The 22,122-nt window shown below is 39.9% G+C and overlaps 1 protein-coding gene across 2 annotated transcripts; it reads left to right on the top strand.

Annotated features, from left to right (window-relative positions):
- Positions 1 to 2,253: 2,253 nt before the first annotated feature.
- Positions 2,254 to 17,203, top strand: LOC120528114 (zinc finger protein OZF-like). Of its 2 annotated transcripts, none has more exons than XM_039752154.1 (3): positions 2,254 to 2,322; positions 8,818 to 9,293; positions 16,111 to 17,203. In XM_039752154.1, the coding sequence occupies exons 2-3, from the start codon at positions 8,912 to 8,914 to the stop codon at positions 17,187 to 17,189; spliced, it is 1,461 nt and encodes a 486-aa protein (XP_039608088.1). In that variant the 5' UTR covers positions 2,254 to 2,322; positions 8,818 to 8,911; the 3' UTR covers positions 17,190 to 17,203. The 2 variants fall into 2 exon arrangements, with proteins under 2 accessions (XP_039608088.1, XP_039608087.1); XM_039752153.1 differs by having other exon boundaries at positions 2,265 to 2,474.
- The last annotated feature ends 4,919 nt before the right edge of the window (positions 17,204 to 22,122 follow it).

The raw sequence follows: 22,122 nt of genomic DNA, 5'->3' as shown, positions 1-22,122 counted from the left end.
AAATGCTTCTGATGTCAACCCCAGTCACAGGGCTACATGAACCGCCATCATATCCTCAAATGACTGATGCCAGATTAACCGCAGCAGACATTAGCACCTTCTCATGCAAACCCAGGGGGAAAATTAAAAATCATCCTGATAGGTTCAAGACAGATTGTTTTCCGCTTTTATCCCTCTTAGACTTGTCACTGTGTAAAGAGAATCACTTTAAAAGTTTTGCAGACTCCACCATAACAAACAGATGACCAAAGTGGAAACTCATGAGTATTATAAGTTGTGAACGATAGGGGGCGCTCTCGCTCCCTTGAACCCCTGTCCACGACTCCAGACACCAGGTAAAAGTCCAAATGTTGACTTTATTTTTCTTCCACAGTGCACAAAGCACACTCTCTACCACAATACTCATATAATAAATCACAATAATACAATAAACCAATCCTCCAGCTCCCCGATGCGTTGCCACTCTTCCACCCAGCTCAGCTCGCCGTCTGGGAGCTCCCACAGTCCTTTTATATCTCCTGACCCGGAAGTGTTTCTGCCCAGTAGTCCACAAGTCCTTATTCCTTCCGGGTCAGGGTAAATAGTCCTTTTCTTCAACCCGGAAGTCCGTCGCTCTTCCTGTGACGAACCTCCGGGTCACAGGGCACGAAGAAGCCCTCAGTCCTCCCTGCAGCTCCCTCCTGTGGCCCCCACGGCATCCAGCAGGACTTTGCATAAAAACTCCAATGTCCATGATGCCCTGCTGGTCTTCTGGGGATCTCCACGCTGCAAGGAGGGCTCCACCTGGCGGCTTGGGGGTATTGACCGGGATAAATGGCCGGCCATCCATCACAAAGTGCTCGTCTTGAACACCTGTGGTGATCCCACAGCCTTTGTAATAAAGTTCAAATACAAAGGAGCAGGCCAGTCCATCATACTTTAAAGACACTCACAGGCCAATTGAGCATCACCAGTTCAGTTAATCAGCATGCCTTTGGACTGTAGAAGGAAACCGGACCACTTGCAAGAAACCCACACAGATACGGCGAAGTATGCAAACTCCATGAGAGGGAAGAACTAGATCGTGAACCGAGGTCTCCTTACTGCAAGGCAGCAGCGATACCACTGAGCCAACTCTGCTTTATATTATCTTACCACTAAATACAGTTTTGCTCTGAAGCTGATCCTTGTCTTATTTTTTCTTTTATGAGTTTGGTCTAAGTGGCAGGACACCTGTCAGCAGGATTTTGTATTTGTTTGTTTGCTTTATTTTAGATGAAATGGTGTGTTTTATTTCAGTGCCATCTAGAAGAGCAGGTCCCTATACTTTTAAATGCATGTAACGCTAGGATGTAAATTGTGTATTATTATGAATCAATGAATATCTGAGCACTGATCTCATTTGATTCTGAGACATTACATATTTTTTTCCCCAAACATTTGAAACTTCCTGTAAGGCCTGATATTTTAATTATGGTTTTGTAAATTACGGAATTCAAATGTATTTTTGTTTAAACGCTGTAAAGTTTAATATCTTTTTGTTTTGTAAATTTACAGCTGCGCAATGTCATTTTCAGTTGTAAGGTGTTGCCAAAACACAGGGACGTATCACTAGAGGCGTGGCCAAGGAAGTTATAGGAGATCACGTAATCGGTAGATAAATAGATGGATAGACAGATAGATAGGCCATGAAGTAACACAAATATTACTTAAGCTAATGAACAGAAACGTCTAAAACGAAAGAAATTTCTTATGCACTTCAACCACGAAGTAGAAGTAAAAAAATCTTATTATTGTCTATTGTCTGTTATTAACTATTGCCTTATCTATTGTCTATTATTTAAAGATGTAGCGCTTTATTTAAAATTGCTAAATATATCTGCTCGTTTTACTTGAAAAATATCACATTCAAAAATGCAAATTTTAAACAGTAAATCTGTTAAAACCAATACTTACGTACAAGTATGTCAGAAAAATGTATGAAAATTGAACAGTGTAATTTATTACTGTTATGACAAAATAAATACTTTTATTTTGATATCATAGTTCTAGGGTATGACGTTCCGCAACACGAACTAAGGACTTTTACAATATGATTGGCTCCTCAACCGTGTAAGCGTGGCGAGGACGTATCCTTGTTCCCGGCGGCCACGCTCGCCACAGCCGCTCATGGGAAATGAAGTCTAAAGCTTTTCGTTTTTCTCTCCAATATTGTACAGTACGCAAGTGAGTATTCAAATGCTGTAGGGAATTGTAGTCAAGTTACGCAGACACGTTCATTGCGCTCACGGACCTATTGCCTGCTTCTTAAAGTGGTGATGCCCTTGTACTTTCGAGCAATCAGTGCGTATTAATGATTTCCTTTTTTCCTACTGCAGTAGAAAACTGTTAAAGTGAATCAATTCCCGTCAGTCTAGAGTTCTAATGTTGAAAGGAAGACTTGCTGGGGACAGAAGTCCACTGTTGTGCATTTTTCTCAGTGCCGTGGCCTGTTGGTAAGTGTGTTGAGGCGGAGAGATAAACCAATCCTAAACTAGAAGAAGAAACCTAAGTGGAGAAATTGCGTCGCCGTTTGGCCATGGTTTGTCCTTCATTCCCGAGGAATGACTGTTGAGAGCAGACATCTGTAACGAGTAACGGAAGCGCGCACCTCACGATGTGCGAGAGACTGGACGGTGGTCCACGGTGGATACGGTCAGGACTGACTGACTGACTGATGTTCTGATTCAACTAGCGTTGTCTAGAAATCACCTCTTTATCTCTTCATCTGGGTAACATGGTGCTGTGGTGGGCAGCGGTGGTGCCTCACGGATCCAGTGTTCAGATCCCGTGACTGGTTATTATTCTAGTCGTGCGGAGTCTGCATATCTTTCCCGTCTTTTACGCATATTTTCTCCCAGTTACTTTAGTTTTCCTCCTACATCCCCAAAGATGTGCGTGTTGTGCTACAGTAATTGATGAGTCCAAGTTTTGTGTGTGGTTGTGTGCAAGAGTGGGGCCTGTAGTTGACTGTTTCCTTCCTTATGCCCAGAAGTTAAGGGATAGGCTCATAGTTGGGTTTGGTGGGTCGGGGATTGTTACTTTATATTAAGGCTTCGTGCGCTGTCCCTTTTTTAATCTTTTGCCTGAGTTTATGGTGGGACATCAGAGTGGTTAGAATCGCTCCAGGTTATTGAGCACGGACAACAGTCTGGTCACACTATGTGTGAGGGCGCTTCTCCCACATCTTTCTTCTTCAAAATATTTTGAATTAAGATGCTAAACTTCCCATCTTGAAAGAGTTTTGGGTGCATGTAGGCTTCAGCCCCTCGTAAACTTAAAACAGTTTATAGTTTATGCTCAGGCATTTTCAATTTCTGCAGTAAAAAGGGAAACAAGTGGATCAACTGTTTATGCTAAAAGTTAAAATAATGTATTTTTTAAAGAAGTCTTTGCACTTTTTTTTTTTCTTTCTTGTAGTGCTACATACCACAATGGACGGATTGTTAATGTCATTTTTTTTTAATCAATTTGTGTTTTTTGTATACTGTATTTTTTCTTGTTATTGTAATTCAGACCTTTGTGTTTCATGTGTTAGTTGCATAGAATTTGACTTGATGAAGCTCAGAGAAATAAAACATGTAGCATACATTAAGTGCTACAGTGGTTGTCATTCGCCTATAGACCTTAAACAAGTGTGGCACAAACCCACTTTGACCTATTCACTGAGTCAGCGTAGAAGATCGTTAAAGGTGAGATGTTAAGTTCATGCATCCCACAGCTTGTGGCTAAAGTCATGTTGTGAGATCTGGTAGTCGTGTTCAGACAGAAGGAGAGACAAAGAGAGAGAGTGAGCAGAGGGTGAATGGGGTTAGAAGGGATGTTATGAGCCTGATGTGTGGTGTGAGTTCATGGTGAGGAAATGGCGGCCAAAGGCTTTAGAAGCTGGACACTGTTACTCACTGGAAGAGTCATGTCATTGGCAGACATTGCACTATACCAACTCATGTGTGGATGTACAGTTGCTTCCCGCTTTGCCTTTTTTCACAACACAACATTGACCTGAGACCCTAACTTTACACCCACCCACCCCACATACGTTATACAAGTGAAATAAACAGTCAATTTACCAATTTATTGAGTGTGAAATCTGTTAAAAACTATAATTGAATGATTCTTAGTTTTAAGAGCTGTAGATGTTCATCCTTCTACTGTCTAACTCCAATTGATCTGATTTTAGGGTCTTCAGAGGCCAGACCCCATCCTGGCTGCACTCTGCCATTATTCTGAGTTCTTCATTTTTCCTCTCATTAATTTGTGTTTTTCATCTTTAAGAATTGTTTGGGTTGTTTATTGCTTTTGTTTTTTTCACGTAGATTGCTTTTATTTTTATCACCAAGTCACCATTTTGGGTTTCTGTTTTGTTCATAAGTGCGTCCATCTTATATACCATTGTGGTAGCTGTTGCCAGTCATGTGACGTTATGATGTCACTTACGACTGCAGCTCATCCTGTCCTACTGTTGACCTAAGTTCCTCTCTTGGAGCCTCAGTCTTGTTCTTTTATTAATGAATGTAGAACGAAGCTAATGACGCATCCAAAAACACTCAGTGTTAGGAGTTTCTGCCTGTTTCTGGGTTTATGTTCTCACCATGATGCTTGGATTTGGTTGCTTCTCTGCTTTTCTGTCTCCTTTCTCTTTTCATTTCATTTTATTTGCTGGGCTTAGATCATTTCTTACCTCATTGGACATAAGACCAGGGCACTCATGCTCACACACACACTTGGTAAATTTAGAAGTAGCGATTAACTTAAGTTATACTCAGCTTAGCCAGACTGATCATTTAGGTTATTTGGTAAGCATTAGGTGCTTTCTTGAAGGTGTCATTAAACATCTCCAGGATGATTCTCTTACCATTCCTGGCCTGCTTGCATTTTTTTTTTATTTTATTAATTTTATTGTAATCATTCCATACAAATCGATCAATTTTTACAAAAAATAGGATTGCAAACAAGTCGCCCCACCTCCCATACACCCCTGAGAGAGAGAGCATGGCTAACGGAGTAAAACTTAAGGCTTGTAAACATACCTAAATTGATGAGTTTAATAAGCCAATAGAGATGAATGGAGAAGAAAAAGAAATGCGGAGATAATCGCTTCCTCAGTGCTTTAAGAGCTTATTCTAAACAATTATTGATTAGATCCTGCCAGGGTTGGAAAAAAACTCTGTACTGATCCTCTAACTGAGTATTTTTTCCTGTTTCAAATAGTATCAAACATCGGTTTCCCACTGACTTAAAAGAAGAGAGTTAGGATTCTTCCAGTTTAGCAAAATAAGTGTGCCTGCCAAAAGTGTAGTGAATGCAATCACAGTTTGTTTGTCCTTCTCCACTTTAAACCCATCTGGAAGAACCCCAAACACAGCTGTTAATGGGTTAGGAGGGGATGTGATACCAAGGCTGTCTGAAAGACACTTAAAAATTTTGGTCCAATATGACATTAGTTTAGTGCAGGCCCAAAACATGTGACCCAGTGAGGCCGGGACTTGATTGCAGCGTTCGCAGGTTGGATTTTGCCCTGGAAACATTTTGGAGAGTTTTAGACGAGACAGAAGTGCTCGATATATAATTTTGAGTTGTATAATTGTATGCTTTGCCCATATGGAACTCGAGTGAATTCTCTGCATTGCTACTTTCCACTCCTTCTCTGATATATTTATTAAGAGATCTTTTTCCCAGTGTCCTCTTGGATCTTTGAAAGGGAGGGATTGTAAAATGATTTATATATTGTAGAGATGGTGTCTGAGTCCTTGAAATTGAGCAATATTTTTTCCAGCATGGATGAGGGTCAAGATGAGGAAAACCTGGAAGGTTCTGTTTAACAAAGTTCCTAATTTGAAGATAGTGAAAGAAATGTGTAGCTGGAAAGTTAAATTTGGAATGTAATTGCTCATAGGATGCAAAGACGTTGTCTATATAAAGATCTCTAAGCAAGTTAATCCCAAATTTTTTCCAGATATTAAAAACTACATATGTTTGCGAAAGTTGAAAGAGGTGGTTCTCTTGCAGAGGTGCCACAGATAAAAGCTTCTCAATCTTAAAATGCTTTCTACGTTGGTTCCATATTCTGAGTGAGTGAAGCACAATTGGTTTATTAGTATATTGCCGATAACATGTGTTTATTGAGGCACAGAGCAGGGCATATAAAGAAGTACTTCAGGATTTTACTTCTATTGCGGACCAGGCCTGTGTATGTTCTTCTATTTGTGTCCAGGTTTTTATAGCTTGTATGTTTGCTGTCCAGTAATAAAACTGAAAGTTGGGTATAGCCATGCCACCTTCTGCCTTTGGTCTTTGTTAGGTCGCTCTTTGGATATGTGGATGATTTGAGTTCCAAATAAATGAGGTTATTGTTGAATCCAATTGCTTAAAAAATGATTTATTAATGTATATTGGAATGTTTTGAAATAAAAAAAAGAAGCTTAGGAAGAATATTCATTTTAACAGTTTTAATTCTTCCAGATAGAGTGAGATGAACGATTGACCATCTTTACAAGTCTTGCTTAATTTTTTCATTACAGATGGTGAAATTTTGTTGATAAAAAGCTTTGTGTTTACTTGCGATGTTTACCCCTAGGTATTTAAACTGTTCTGCAATGATAAAAGTGTCTAATCTAATATTATATTCTTGAGAATTCACTGGAAAGAGTACACTTTTATCTGCTGTGGGTTGGCACCCTGCCCAGGATTGGTTCCTGCCTTGTGCCCTATGTTGGCTGGGATTGGCTCTGGCAGACCCCTGTGACCCTGTGTTCGGATTCAGCAGGTTGGAAAATGGATGGATGGATGGAGTACACTTTTATTCAGATTAATTCTGAGACCAGAAATCCTTTGAAATTCTATGAGTGCTGTTAAGACTGCTGGCACAGTATTTTGTGGGTCTGTTATATACAGTACCATATCATCTGCATATAGAGAAATTTTCTCTTCCAGTCCTTCTCTGATAATCCCCTTTATCTGATCAGTATTTCGACAATGTATTGCCAGTGGTTCAATGGCGATTGCAAACAGCACCGGTGACAAGGGGCATCTTTGTCTGGTACCACGTTCTAGTTTAAAATAGTCTGAACAAATGTTGTTGACACAAATTGAAGCTTCTGGATTGGTATACAGTAGTTTGATCCATGCACAAATGTTCGGGCCAAACCCAAATTTCTTTAATGTAGTGAAAAGGTATTTCCATTCAATCATGTCAAATGCTTTTTCTGCATCCAATGATAATAATATTTCTGGGGTGTTTGACTTTGTTGGTGAGTATATTACATTAAACAGGCATTGAAGATTTGAAGATAAGTGTCGACCCTTGATAAATCCAGTTTGATCTTGTGATATTACCGAAAGCAGCACTTTCTCCATCCTTCTAGCTATGATTTTTGAGAGTATCTTAACATCATTATTCAGAAGTGAAATTGGTCTGTATGATGCACATTGTAATAAGTCCTCATTTTGTTTAGGAAAGACGCTGATTAACGCTTGGCGAAAAGTCTGAGGAAGAATTTGATTGCCTCTGGCTTCTGTAAATGTTGCTAATAGGAGTGGAGCTAGCTGAGCGGAGAATTTCTTATAAAATTCTGCAGGGTAGCCATCAGGGCCTGCTGCCTTCCTACCTTGAAATGACTTTATAGCATCTAGTAATCCTGATAGTGCCAGAGGTTTATCGAGTTCCTCCGCACTTAAATAGTCTATTTGTGGTATCTGTAATGTATCCAGAAATACATTAGATTGTGTGTTGTCTTCTTTAATCTCAGTAGAATATAAGGATTTATAGTAATCTCTAAATGTGTGCATTATATTTTTATGGTCAAAGATTTCGTCTCCATTCGTGTTGGTGATTACTGGGATTGCATTGCAAACTTCTTGCTTATGGATTTGTTGAGCTAAAAGCTTATTAGCTTTCTCTCCGTGTTCATAGTAATGATGTCTGGATTTATAAATTAATTTTTCAGTTTATTTAGTTGTCAAGAGGCTGAGTTCTGAATGCAGAGCCTGCCTTTTCCTATGTTGAGCCTCACTTGGATGCCTGGCATGTTCATCATCTATTCTAGTAATTTTGCTTTTTAGCTCTGATACTTTATTGGTTTCTAATTTATTCCTGTGATATGAAATAATTTGTCCTCTTAAAAAGGTCTTTAGAGTTTCCCAGAGTATTCCTGCAGAAACCTCTGAGGATGTATTTGTCTCTAGGAAGAAACTAATTTGTTTGATATAAATTCTGTACAGTTCCCATCTGCTAATAGAAGCGGGTTATGACGCCATCTGCGAGGTGAGTGTGTGGGGCATAGTGACTTTAGCTCCAAGATTAGAGGTACATGGTCGGAAATAACAATAGCATTGTACTTTCAAGATTTATTTATAGGCAGGAAATTATTATCTGTAAAGAAATAATTAATTCTTGAGTAGCAATGATGTACTGGTGAGTAGGAAGAATATGTTCTTGAGTTTGGGTTTAGAAACCTCCAGGGGTCTGATAAGTTGTGGTCAGTTACAAACTGTGTAATTGTCTTTGCAGTGTTAGATGAGTCCTATCTAAGAGTGGATTTAAAACAAAATTAAAGTCCCCAGCCATTATAATTGTATGAGTGTTCACATTGGGAATAGATGCAAATACATTTTTTATAATTTCCTTATCATCGACATTAGGTGCATAAACATTTATCAAAATCATTTTACATTTTAAGAGTGATCAGCTGTTTTTCTTAGTTAGGCTATTTTTAATAGAGAAGGAGCTAAAGGTAAACAATGTAAATGAGTTTATTTATGGTACATCTATAGAGAAACTGTAATGTGGTCTATTCACAGGGAGGCAGAGAGGATGAGCTGTCCTGTGTTGAAATGCATCACAAGGCCTTGATGATTAAAATAAGAAAGCACTTCAATTTACGGAGTGAATGTCATGGAAGACAAAATGGCCTCCATTAAAGAAGAGGATTGTGACTGGAGCTCTGCCCAATATGCACATGAGGGTTTCAGTGGGAATGAGGACTCTGATGAGCGAATCTATGTTTCTAGACAGAAGGAGGAGGCTGTGAGCATTAAAGCAGAGGATTGTGAGCAGTACACTATTACCCCTGACATACAACACCATGCAACTTTAAATGTTTCCAAGGAAGATGTGTCTCCAGAAAATGACTTGTTACCACCATTGGATTCGGCTTACAAAACAGAAATGTCTAATTTGGGGTGCAAGGAGAGAAGGAAACATTCTCTTAAGCTGAAACTTGAAGACAAAGAAATGAAAATGAAACGAGAATCGAGTGCACCACCTCTTGGATTATGTAAGTGATTTACAAAAAAAGAAAAGAATGAATTTTTCGATCAAGGTTTCTTTTTCTTGCTCTTGACACATTGCACTGACATTTCTTTTTTTAAGATCACATCTTACAAGTGGCAGCACTTTAACAGAGACATAAATTTCATGTTGTGCATCCACATTCAACTGGGCATAACGCACCACTTTCTAGTTACGTGTGTAGAAACTGTGAAGATTCAGATTTCGAATGTTATATAAAGGAAGGGTTTAAGGGCACTTGCACTTGCACCACAACTCTATTTAAACAAAGCACTGTGGTAGCTGACACTTTTCAGCCAAATTCAAACTCCCTTTTCATGAAAAGAGTATTTATATAACAGAGAGACTCCCTCAATAGTTTAACAGTTTTTAAACAGTGTCACATCATAACAGATTGCTTCCTTGTCTGCATTTTTACATCAAATTGTAAAGCTGCCCTGAAGTTATTTCATTTCTTTGAAACATTCTAACTACATGCTTTGAAGCTTTATATTTAAACACTGCACCTATCACTCCACAAACAACATTTTTTCAATAGCGTTTGAAAATTCCTAATATAAAGCTTTCAATAAACGTTTCTTTGAATGTACCTCTTTAGCTCTTCAGTTCAAATTTTATGCAGCATCATTGTTTGGGTCTTATGGAGTTTGCGTGTCCTCCCTGTGTCCTGTTGTTTAACATTGTAGCCCAAAAATCACTTGACAGTTTATTACTTGTTTTCCTTAATTTCATTTTAATTTTCCAATTTCTTTAAAGTTATTAAATTGGTTGTATTTGGAATTTCCATCCAGGTGGTGTGGCCCTTAATTCTTTTACACTACAATACAGTAAAACTTATTTATGTATGTCTCTCTTCACTGAGTACAGACACAAAGAGTGCTGTGAACAAATTCTCAGTTAAAATGCAAGTATGGATTAATCAAAATAGAAACTCAGTCATTTTCTAACCCGCTTATTCCTGAACAGGATTGTGGTGGGTGCCGGAGCCTATCCTAGCTAGCATAGGTCACAAGGCAGGAACAAACCCCAGAGAGCCTGACAGTTCATTACAAGGCACAAAATAGAAACTGATTGACGTAAATGGAAACCAACAATATCTGTTGTGACAATAGATGGCGCTATACCAGCGTGTAACCAGACACAGACAGACGCCAGAGGCACATCGATCAAAGCACACACTTTTATTTTACAGTTCACACAGCTCAATGCACCTTAAACAGCTCACAGTTCTTTTTCTTCTTTAATCTTTTCCTTTTACCTTCTCCTCTGATGCCTCCATTTCTACCCTGAAAGCTCTGTAATCTGCCTCCTGACTCAGGTTCCCTGAATGGAATGAGGTGGCCCTTTTTATAATGCCCCAGATGTGCTCCAGGTGCTCCCTGTTGAGCATTTTGCAGCACTTCCAGGTGTGGCAGAAGTGCCGTATGGGTACTCAGAAGAACTCCGGGTGTACCTGGTTCTTGTTCGGGCAGCACTTCCTGGTGTGGCAGAAATGCTACAGTCCATGACTCCGGTACTATCCAGGCGCCCCCTGGTGGTGGCCATGGACCTCCACAGGGTTGAGCTTCTAAGCTCCGTAGCCCCCATGCAATCCAGGACAGCTGCCCTCTTACATCCCAGGAAAGGAATTGCCCCTCTTCTGGACCATTGCTTCTCCAGGCGTCCAGGTGGGGCAAGATCCCTGATCGTCTGTCACACTGTCCATTAATTAATTGATGAACTATGTCCAGTTGACAATGGAGGATATTAAGTTGTAAGAATGTGAGTCAAACAAAAACTCACACAGTCCAGCCCTGAAGACCTCTGACAACTGGCCACCTACCCCCCACCTGGGTTTTATTTTGTGGAGTCTGTGCTGGCCTTCCAATCTGATGACAGAACTTTTCCGTCCAATAATTCCAATGTTCTTTCATCTAAGATGAGTTTTCCATATGCAGGAGAGCAGACTGCCAGTAGACCAGTGGCAATAAGTGCTACCTCAGGATACCAAGAAAAAAAAACTGAATAGGGGAGGGTCAGTAACAGTTTATAAATATTTTATTAATTTTATTTCTGTACAAATGAGTAACAAACAGAGGTGCATTATGGACAGCTAATCAGCAGCTCTAGGCAGGGTATGCCAGACTAAAGTTGTGAGTCTTCAGGAAGGAATTGAAAGCTGACACTGAAGGACCTTCTCTTAAATTAGCAGGTAGAACATTCCTTAGCTTCGGACCCTGTAACTAAAAGCTTGACCCTTCCACAGTTATTTTATTTATTCTTGAAATCTTAAGTAGGCCGGCATCTGGAGATCTTAGTGTGCACTCAGGTTTATAAGAAATGGCCAATTAGAGCTTTATGTGCTACATATCATGATGAGATTCAAACTTCTGATGGTTTTGGTAGCTACTGGTATACGGTATATTTATGTACTTTTCTAACTGAAACATATGTATTAATGATTAACTGTACACACCGGCATGCCTCCTATACAGTGAAATGCTTTGTCCAATGATTTGATAACAGGTGTCCACCTCTCTTGAGTTAATAAAAGTTTAGCTTCTTCACACTCACCTGCTCGCTTCAACAACAACAACAACAACATTTGATTTATATAGCACATTTTCATACAAAGAGTAGCTCAAAGTGCTTTACATATTAAATAATAGAAAAACGAAAGACACAATTATAAAACAAAATAAATCAACATTAATTAACATCGAATAAGAGTAAGGTTCAATGGCCAGGGGGGACAGAAAAACAAAAACTCCAGACGGCTGGAGAAAAAATAAAATCTGTAGGGGTTCCAGACCATGAGACCGCCCAGTCCCCTCTGGACAATCTACCAAACATAAATCAAACAGTCCTCTTTGGATTTAGGATTCTCACGGAAGGGCTTGATGATGATGATGGTCACGTAGACTTCTGCCTTTTAATCCGTCCATCATTGTTTGAGCATCATGAAGCTTTGAGTAGGTGGAACCGGAAAAAGAAACAGAAAAGAGAGTAGGGGTCAGTACCGATTTTAGAACCACCATGAATAGTTATTTTGAGGAGATTGAACATATAGAGTATCAGGATTAAGTTAAATTACGATTAAACTGAAGTTATAAAAAGGCCATGTTAAAGTAATGTGTTTTCAGCAGTGTTTTAAACTGCTCTACTGTATTAGCCTGGCGAATTCCTATTGGCAGGCTATTCCAGATTTTAGGTGCATAACTGCAGAAGGCCGCCTCACCACTTCTTTTAAGTTTTGTTCTTGGAATTCTAAGGAGACACTCATTTGAGGATCTGAGGTTACGATTTGGAATATAAGGTGTCAGACATTCCGATATATAAGCTTGCTCAAGATGCGTCTTCTTCCATTGACTCGCCAATTACTTTGAGCCGCATAGCACTCTAGGGAATAGTATAGGCCAGGGGTGGGCAAAGTCATTCCTGGAGGGCTGCAGTGGCTGCAGGTTTTTGTTCCAACCCAATTGCTTAATAAGATGCAAATGACAAAAGAAACCAGCAGTTATCCATTTTGCTTCTTACCCTTTACACCTGTGTGTATTTATCGTGAACTATTTGGTTTAATTAAATACTTGGAAGGAAAGAGAAGAGAAAAAAGTGAAGGATTGAGAATTACCCATCCATTTTACACTTCATAGTATTTGGATGATATCCTTAGAATGGAAAAAAAATCTAGGATATGAGAATGGCCTGAAATGGCAGAGTTAAAGCACTAACAAGCCATGAAATGTAATTATTGCCAAGGATTGTTTTCTAATTAAGCAACTGGGTTGGAACAAAACCCGCAGCCACTGCGGCCCTCCAGGAATGACTTTGCCCACCCCTGGTATAGGCTCACATATTACGCACAGGTCACATACAAGTCCAAGTGCAAAGACATTACTTTAAAGACACAAATACACCCACAGCATCACATGTGCTGATTCTTTTTGCGTGCATAAATGTGCATGTTTTGTGTTCACAATATTTCCAGAAATTTTTTTATCCTAAACTGGTCATTTTTTTTTTTCCCCCTCAAAATCCACACCCCAGGCAGAATTTTATCTGCTCTACTGGATCATCTGGAATAATATCCACTACTACTAGATGCAGAGCAAAATCACCAGCATTGCATTAACTCATTCTGTTTAAGTAACTTTGTAAAGTGTACAGTAGCTGAACTCTTTCAGGGCGGATGTCAACGTTTGTCAGCAGTAGGGGTTGAGAGCAGTAATCAACTGTGCACGGTAACAAAACTCGCTGTTACATTTTAGTTCGACTCTCTTTGTTAGAAGGAAAGTGAGCTTTGTTGATCTGACCGAGATTCTCTTGTGCTTGTGAGTAGTGAAGAGCAAACAATAACAAAAATGGCATTGATATCTGGCGAGAGATTGAAGTTAATGCACAAAGCAAAATACTCCATTGGCAACATTTTCCATATTATCGCTGAATTGGAGTCTGACTTGTCGGACTCTGAATCTGATGCAAGTGATCTGGAGAACGATATCGCAAGTGAAAGTGAAGTGCCGGCATTAGCCAATCGATCCTCAGCTAATCGTGGTTCTGAGGACATTTATGTAGCTGACGTGCCTACGGCAATGTTTGCCTGGGAGGACCACCATTTACAATGACAAGAAGTACACACCAGATTGCATTGCACTGCGACTGCCGCTGCCATTACCCAACGCGACGCGAAAACAGCTGGGCAACCAGCCTGCCACGCATTTCTGCCATCCGTCATACCTCTTGGCTCTTGAGTCCTTTCTTATTTGCAATGGTGATGGACAGGTTGACAGATGAGATTAGACAGGAGTCCCCATGGACTATGATGTTTGCTGATGACATTGTGATCTGTAGCGAGAGTAGGGAGCTGGTTGAGGAGACCCTGGAGAGGTGGAGATATGAGAGGAGAGGAATGAAGGTCAGAAGGACCACCAAGACAGAATACATGTGTGTGAATGAGAGGGAGGTCAGTGGAATGGTGAGGATGAAGAGAGTAGAGTTGGCGAAGGTGGATGAGTTTAAATACTTGGGATCAACAGTACAGAATAATGGGGATTGTGGAAGAGAGGTGAAAAAGAGAGTGCAGGCAGGGTGGAGTGGGTGGAGAAGAGTGTCAGGAGTGATTTGTGACAGATGGTCAACAGCAAGAGTGAAAGGTAAGGTGTACAGGATGGTAGTGAAACCAGCTATGTTGTATGGGCTGAAGACGGTGGAACTGACCAGAAAGCAGGAGATGGAGCTGGAGGTGGCAGAGTTAAAGATGCTAAGATTTGCATTCGGGATGATGAGGGTGGAGAGGATTAGAAATGAGTACATTAGAGGGTCAGCTCAGGTTGGGAGGTTTGGAGACAAAGTCAGAGAGGTGAGATTGCGTTGGTTTGGACATGTGAAGAGGAGAGATGCAGAGGACAGAAAGATATGTAAGAAGATTATGTGATATATGGCCGGCAATGTATCCCGGCCAATATCCCTAGTCCTCCCTGCAACATGGAGGTGCCCCGAATTCCCGCAGGGCATCATAGATATTGGAGTTTTCCTTCACAGCCGTGCTGGATACCATGGGAGCCACCAGGGGATGCTGCAGGGAGCCACAAGGATTTATATTTTCACTATAGCCCGGAACAAGGACGGAAAAAGAGTTTTGATCTGACCTGGAAGGGCTAGGAAGTCATGTAGACTGAGGGACAGATGCACTTCCGGGACAAGGACTTTTAAAGGACTGTGGGAGATTCCTGCAGGGAGCCAAGTTGGAAGGAAGGGTGACTGAGCTGTTGGGAGTGGAGGATTGTGATTGTGGTTGTATTGATTTATTGAGTATTGTGGTGGTGCACAATAGTGAAGAAATTCATATATTTCTTTATTTTTCCTGGTGTCTGAGCATATTGTCTGAGGGTTCAAGGGTCAACAGCGACCCCTATCTACCACAATGATCAGCTCTGGCAACCACTAATGGGAGCAGCCGAACGAAGGAGAAGAAGATTAGAATTTTCCATACTGTCCCAATGTTTTTGGAATTGGGGTTGTTTTTAACTTTATTTATTTCTTTACTGATAAGATGAAACAGCTTACCAGCACACCCCTGCCTTCAATAAATCTCACTCTGTGTGGAGGTTGCATTTTCCTCCAAAGTCATTTGAAATTTATTTTATTTTATCCAAAAGATGTGTAAATTAAGTTATTTGTATTGTAGTTTCTAAGAAAGCAATTTATTTGACTTCAAGGCCTCATTACACTGCATATATTAATTCTCCATAACACATCTGTGACCTAGTGTAGTATTCGTGTGTGTGTGTGTGTGTGTGTTTGTGTGTGTTTGTGTTTGTGTACCCATGCATACATACGTGGACTGTGCCCATGGTGAACTGGGTTGATTCCTGCCTTGTGCTCAGTATCGCTAAGACAGACTCAGCCCTTCTAATCCTAAAATGGCTTGAGACTGTCAGAAATGGAGGCACAGACTTATACCTGGGTGGAAGCCTCATCTCTTCACCTTCAGCTGGTGTGATGCCTGTTACAACACTGACGAAATTAAAGGTTTCTGTGTGCTTAATCATCCACTGCCAAAAACTTCTCCAGGCTAAATAAGCTTGTGTTTTCATAAGGGATAATGCTGATGAGGGTAACACAACAGTCACTTAAATACAAAATATGGAATTCCAGCTTTTTAACAAAATACAGTGACAAACATAGCCTTTTGCCTTGAACAACGTATAGGTTGAACTCTCCTTTTATGTGTTTTATTATTTAATTAGTCCAGGTGCATAGATATGTCTGTCAATTTCCATTTAGCATTTTAAATCAATAATACTTTTTTTCTTTTGAAACAGGCTTGCAAGAGGATGGCAGCTGTTACTCACTTCAGTGTAGACATCAGGAGAAGCAGCAAATTGAAGATGGGAAGAAGCTGACAGAGAGTCTGAGGCCATCTTCTTTTCATGTTGGGAAGTCAACAGGGTTAGGTGCCACCAGTGCTCGAGAACAAATGCAAAATAGTGAATCCCTTGCTTTAGATGTCTGCCAAGAAAATGAGAAAAGTTCAACCTCCAAATCTGATTGTAAAGATCACGGAAGTGTTCATGTAGCAGGAAAGCCTTTCTGCTGTTCTGAATGTGGTAAGCGATTCTCGCAAACTCGAAATCTTAAGACCCACTTAAGAATTCACACCGGTGAGAAGCCGTATTGCTGTGCTGAATGTGGTAAACAATTTTCCTACAGTAACAATTATCAGAGACACAGAAAAATGCATACTGGAGAGAAGCCATATTGTTGTACTGATTGTGGCAAACTGTTTTCAAAGTCTAGTGATCTTCAAATACACACAAGAATTCATACTAGAGAAAAGCCGTATCCCTGTTCTGAATGTGGAAGAAGATTTGCACACATCAGTAATCTTAAGTCACATGCAACAGTTCATACTGGGGAGAAGCCATTTTGCTGTTCAGACTGCAGCAAACGATTTTCCCTGCTTGGTGAGCTAAAAAAGCACAAGCGGATACACACAGGTGTGAAACCACATTGTTGTGCTGAATGTGGGAAACGATTCTTAAAGGCAAGCAATCTTAAAGTACACTCAAGAGTTCACAATGGAGAAAAAACACACTTCTGTTCTAACTGTGGTAAGCGATTCTCACATGCAAGTGATGTTCAGAGACATATGAAAATTCATACTGGGGAAAAACCATATGGCTGTTTTGAATGTGGCAAACAGTTTTCAACTATCAGTTATGTTACAAGGCACATAAAGATACACACCGGAGAGAAGCCATATAGCTGTTCTGAATGTGGTAAACAATTCTCGATAATAGGAAATCTTCGAAGACACACAAAAATTCATGCCAGAGAGAAGCTTCATCCTGCTCAGAATGTGGCAAACAATTCTCGGATATATAGGGTGGTCCAGATCTAATTATGCAATTTACATTACGCTATAACTTATTAAGTTTATTACATAGAAAATCATCCGAAAAATCCCAGACTATCAAGAAGTGTGTGAACTGACAACATGAAGAATCATCTTCACGCCGAACTGGAATCGTCCCCGCATAAATCGAAGTCATTCAGATGATCTGGATCTGCAAAATTAGATCCGGACCACCCTGTACACAGACATCATGGACACACATAATCTCACTCAGGATGGAAGTTGTTTTGTTGTTCTGAATGTGGCAAACAGTTCTTCTACAGAAGTAGTCTTCAGCAACACACCAGATTTCACTCTGAATGGAACCCCACATCGGAGTGACAGCCAGATGACCTGACACATAAATGACCTAGTAAAAGTGAACCAAAGCTTGACAACATAGCGTGGTCCACTACAGTTATTGTCAGACAGAGCTGGTAACTGTAACACACTTGATTTTTTTAAGCAAAATAATGATGGCCTTAATTGTGTAGATGCCGCAAATCCACTTATTTTGCAGCATTATTATATATGAGAGAGGAACAGGAAAAGTACGAGGTGAGACACAAAAAATACCCAGATTGGTAAAAAAATATATTTATTGAGGAATTACAGGATTCTAAACATTGTCTAAACCTTCTCTACACTCCCCCTCCCTCCCGATCTCTACACCGCCCCATATATATCTTCCATTGATTGAAACAGAGCTGGAAGTCTTCTTGCTTGAGCCTCTTCAACAGGCTTGCCGTTACTGTCTTCCCTTCGGGTCACTTTTGATTTTTAGTAACAAATGAAAAATCACTGAGAGCTAAATCAAGCGAATAGGGGGGATGATCGAGGACAGGAATGCTTTTGTCAGTCCAAAACTGCTTTACCAAAAAAGCATTGTGTGCAGGAGCGTTGTCTTGTTTTGTCTCACTGTTCGCTTTTTTCACCTGACATTATCGCGCCAAATCATATAGCGATTGTTGTGCAAATACTGACTGAGCTCTTCACAGGATATACCTAGCTGGTCAGCGGTTTGACAAGGCATGCAGGAGGAGATATACTTCCATGATTCACGTCCAGCTAACCTCCAGATGGTTTTCCAGGAAATCCCTAAGCCCAGTCCGGTTATTTTTGTGTCTCACCTCGCACACCATGAAGAAATAAAGGGAAACACACATATAATAAGTCAAGCAGAGCCTGGTTAAAGTTGAGGCATAAGTGGAATGACTTGCGTGAATTGCTTCTTCTGAATGAGTTTCACTGCATGAACATCCTGATCAAATCCAATTAAACAAGTCGCTGGTCAGAGACCAGTTTGTTCCAGTTTGCCAAGCGAAAGTATGTCAGTTCAACAGACACTCTTATCAACAGATCACTTTGCTTTTCTCTGTGGTTTGACAAAAGAGCTGAAAACTGTGAATAGTAAGACTTTAGAATGTGAAAGGGCTGATTATCAGAAGGCATTGCTCTGAATTGTTCAATATTTGTACTGCAGTTTGAATTTCATTGCAATTTGAAACTCGTTTATTATTCCTTTACTGTTTGATGTGTGGAAGAAAATATAAAAATTGTAGTCAAATAGAAAAACAAAAGAACGTTAAAAGTGTTTATTTTTGAGGTTTTTCATCTGATAGTTGGACACAGAGTATAGAGGACCAGCATCTTATATCAAATCAGTGTGTGGTGAAATCATGCTGATACGGGTCACTGGCTTAGAAGAAGACATTATTAACTTTGAAAATATGGCCAAGACTATGAGGAATGAGTCAGAGAATGGCACTGACCACAAGAAAAACAAACTCAAAATGGCATTGCAGTCATGTACCATGCATACAAAAAGTATTCACCCCCTTGGGAGTTTTCACATTTTATAGTTATCCAATATTTAGTCACAGTGAATTTAATTTGGATTTCATTACATTGATCAAGGGAAAAATCACACCAAGGTGGAAACAGATCTCTGCCAAGTGATTAATTACAGATATGACACATAAGTACATGACCATGCTTGACAAAAGAGAGACCACTCAGTTCATCAAGCCTATTTAGTTACCTAACGGCTAACATGGCCCAAAGTCCCAATTGGGGGCTCTTTAAAAAGTTATTAATTCACTTAACCCAGTAAATGATCGGAAAAGGCCCAGAGTCAATGCAAAGAAGCAATCAGCAACCTAAGTGTAAACAGCCCATAATAAAGTGCACTCACATGAATAGCAGGCCAGTCTGCAGTTAGCCACTCACATGTGGACATTAAACTGGAGGATCTGGAGAAGAAGCCATGAAAACACAAAGAAATGTGTACAATCCACACAGACGGTGGACTGCCATAGAGGAGAGACAGCAAAATGTCTGACACGACTGGGGTGATGGAAATGACAAAATCACTGTGACTCTCAGGTAACTGCCCCCTAGTGGGCAGTCGTCATGTCTAGGCAACTGTGGTACAAAATGGTGGTGATGTATGGTGTTGCAATAAGCATGTGAAATCATAAAAGATAAAAAAAAAAATATATATATAAATCTTAAACTACAATTGTGTATTCCACAAAGCAAAAATGATAGTCATACCTCCATTAACCAAGGTACTAATAAAAAAATATTCCAATGTGGAAAAAATAATTTAAATCACGGTTAAATCTGCAAGGATAATGACAGACTGGAACTGAACCCAATTGTGAGGCAGCAGCAGGAGGCTCTCTCACGGCACCATTGTTAGTGTGAATGGCTGCTTCTCATTACAGTCACCCCTCCATTTGCACTTTAATAATCCAGGATTTACTTGGCATTTTTGTATGCCCACTGTATTTAGGCTTCTCTTCCTGTTAAATAACATAGCTATTCTGTATTTAACAAGTGGCACCAATCCAGATGGTTCAACACGCTTACTACAGGACCTTACACAACTTATCATTTTAATCCATCCATCCATTTCCCAACCCGCTCATCCAGGGCATGGAAGTTGAAGTCTGTCCCAGAGAACATCAGGCACAAGGCAGGAACAATTTCTGGACTGGGTGCCAGTCCATCACAGGGTGAATGTACCCACATCCACACATGGGCTGATGTTGCAGCACCAACTCACCTAAATTGCATGTTATCGCACTGTAGAAGAAAACTGGAGCACCCGGAGGAAACCCATGTGGACACGGGGAAGATGAATGTGCAAACTCCATGCTGGAAAGAGCTGGACCTCAAACCCCGGATTAGGTCCTCACGTGAACTCCTCCGCTCAAAGACCAATTTAATAAAGTTAAATCCTCAGAGCCTGTCAGATTAGCGCATGTCCTTAAATCGTGGGATGCACTTAGTTGCTCTCCTCTGCACAGCTTCAAGTGCTGCTATGTCTTTTGTGTAGCGTGGTGACCAGAACTACACATGATACTCCAGATTTGGCCTCACTAGTTCATTATGGTTTGAGCATAGCATCCTTTGGTTTATATTCAACAGTTTTTACGATAAGGCCTAACATTTTATTTGCCTTTTTATTCATTTCTCCGCATTGCTTAGATGATGAAAACATTCTGTCAACATACAAGTAAGTCATTTTCAGTGGTTGCTTCCTTTGGGGCAGTGTCTCTGGTCTTGTATTTATAATCCAAGAGAAGATATTGCAGCATCAAAGCCAAATCTGCGAGGCTGCAGGAGAGTTTTTACCCCCAAGCTGTTAGACTCCTTAACACCAGGCTGCCCCCTGGGACCTTCCACACGGCCTCAACCTCCTCTACAAAACAGAACTTTTATACATGAAAACCACTATCCTGCAAAGAACTGAAAATCTCATACTGACCTCTAAGGATTTATGAAACATTCTGACCTGTCATTGTTTACACACGTCTTAAACAACTATTATCATACACTGATAATTTCTGTATTATCTATATCTATTATTTATTATTTATTTACTTATTATATTACATATCTTACACATCAATATTGCTGCTACTTGTTTGTCCTATCTTTGCACAATGTCTTGTCTTGTTTGTTTGTGTTTTAATTATAAATTTTAAAATTTTTATTCTATTTTTAATTTACTATTTGCACATCATGTTGTTATACTGTGGACCCTGAGCTTCGCAATTTCGTCTATCTGTATACTTGTATATGGTTGAGATGACAATAAAGTTCACTTTGACTTTGACTTTGACTTGATAATTGACTATTTATAATCTTTACACGACTGAGTGTTTTGCTGGCTGTGCTCTCTTATTTGATATTGTTTGCATCTCGCGGGTCTTTTAAGTGTCTTCCAAGAAGGTCACGTCTTGTTACCCTGCTTTTCCTTTCCAGGATTTTTATTTATAATAGAGAGACATTTCTTTTGTCCATGTATAGGTGGTACTTACTTAAGTGCTACATTAAAGTTTGTTTTCCAAGTCTTCATAAATTGCTTTTTCTGCCTTCTCAGTGTCTCCCATTCCTTCAACTTTAGCATCATCTGTGAATTTACCGCATTTACTAACTATACCAGAATCAATGGCATTAATGTAAATCAGAAAAAGTAACAGAGCCAGGGACAGACCCCTGAAAGATCCCACTGATGACTTCACACCATTCTCCTTTTATTTGTAATTGTTGTCTACTGCCAGTAAACCAACTTAAGATTCAGTTTTGTAGGTTACCTCTGGGGCCTCATGTATAATGCTGTGCATAGAATTCACACTAAAACATGGCATACAGTACAGACAAAAACAGAAGTGTGCATACACACAAAAATATATGCATAAAAGTGTGCATAAGCAAAGTTTCACACACTTTCCCTTTATGAATCCCAATGAACATAAAATTTAACACACATGCACATGCCTACAGCCCCACCCTAACCCCTCCCACAATATGAATATGCAAATCAACATAAACAGCCCCTTCCTTTCAGTGTTTTGTTAAAAAACAATGGCAAAGCACATGGAATAAAGAGGAATTTCACTGAATGCGAAGTGGAGGTTCTACTCAC

This window comes from Polypterus senegalus, chromosome 4, assembly GCF_016835505.1.
Source record: "Polypterus senegalus isolate Bchr_013 chromosome 4, ASM1683550v1, whole genome shotgun sequence".
NCBI lineage: Eukaryota > Metazoa > Chordata > Cladistia > Polypteriformes > Polypteridae > Polypterus > Polypterus senegalus.
This window is presented reverse-complemented; position numbering and strand designations above follow the sequence as displayed.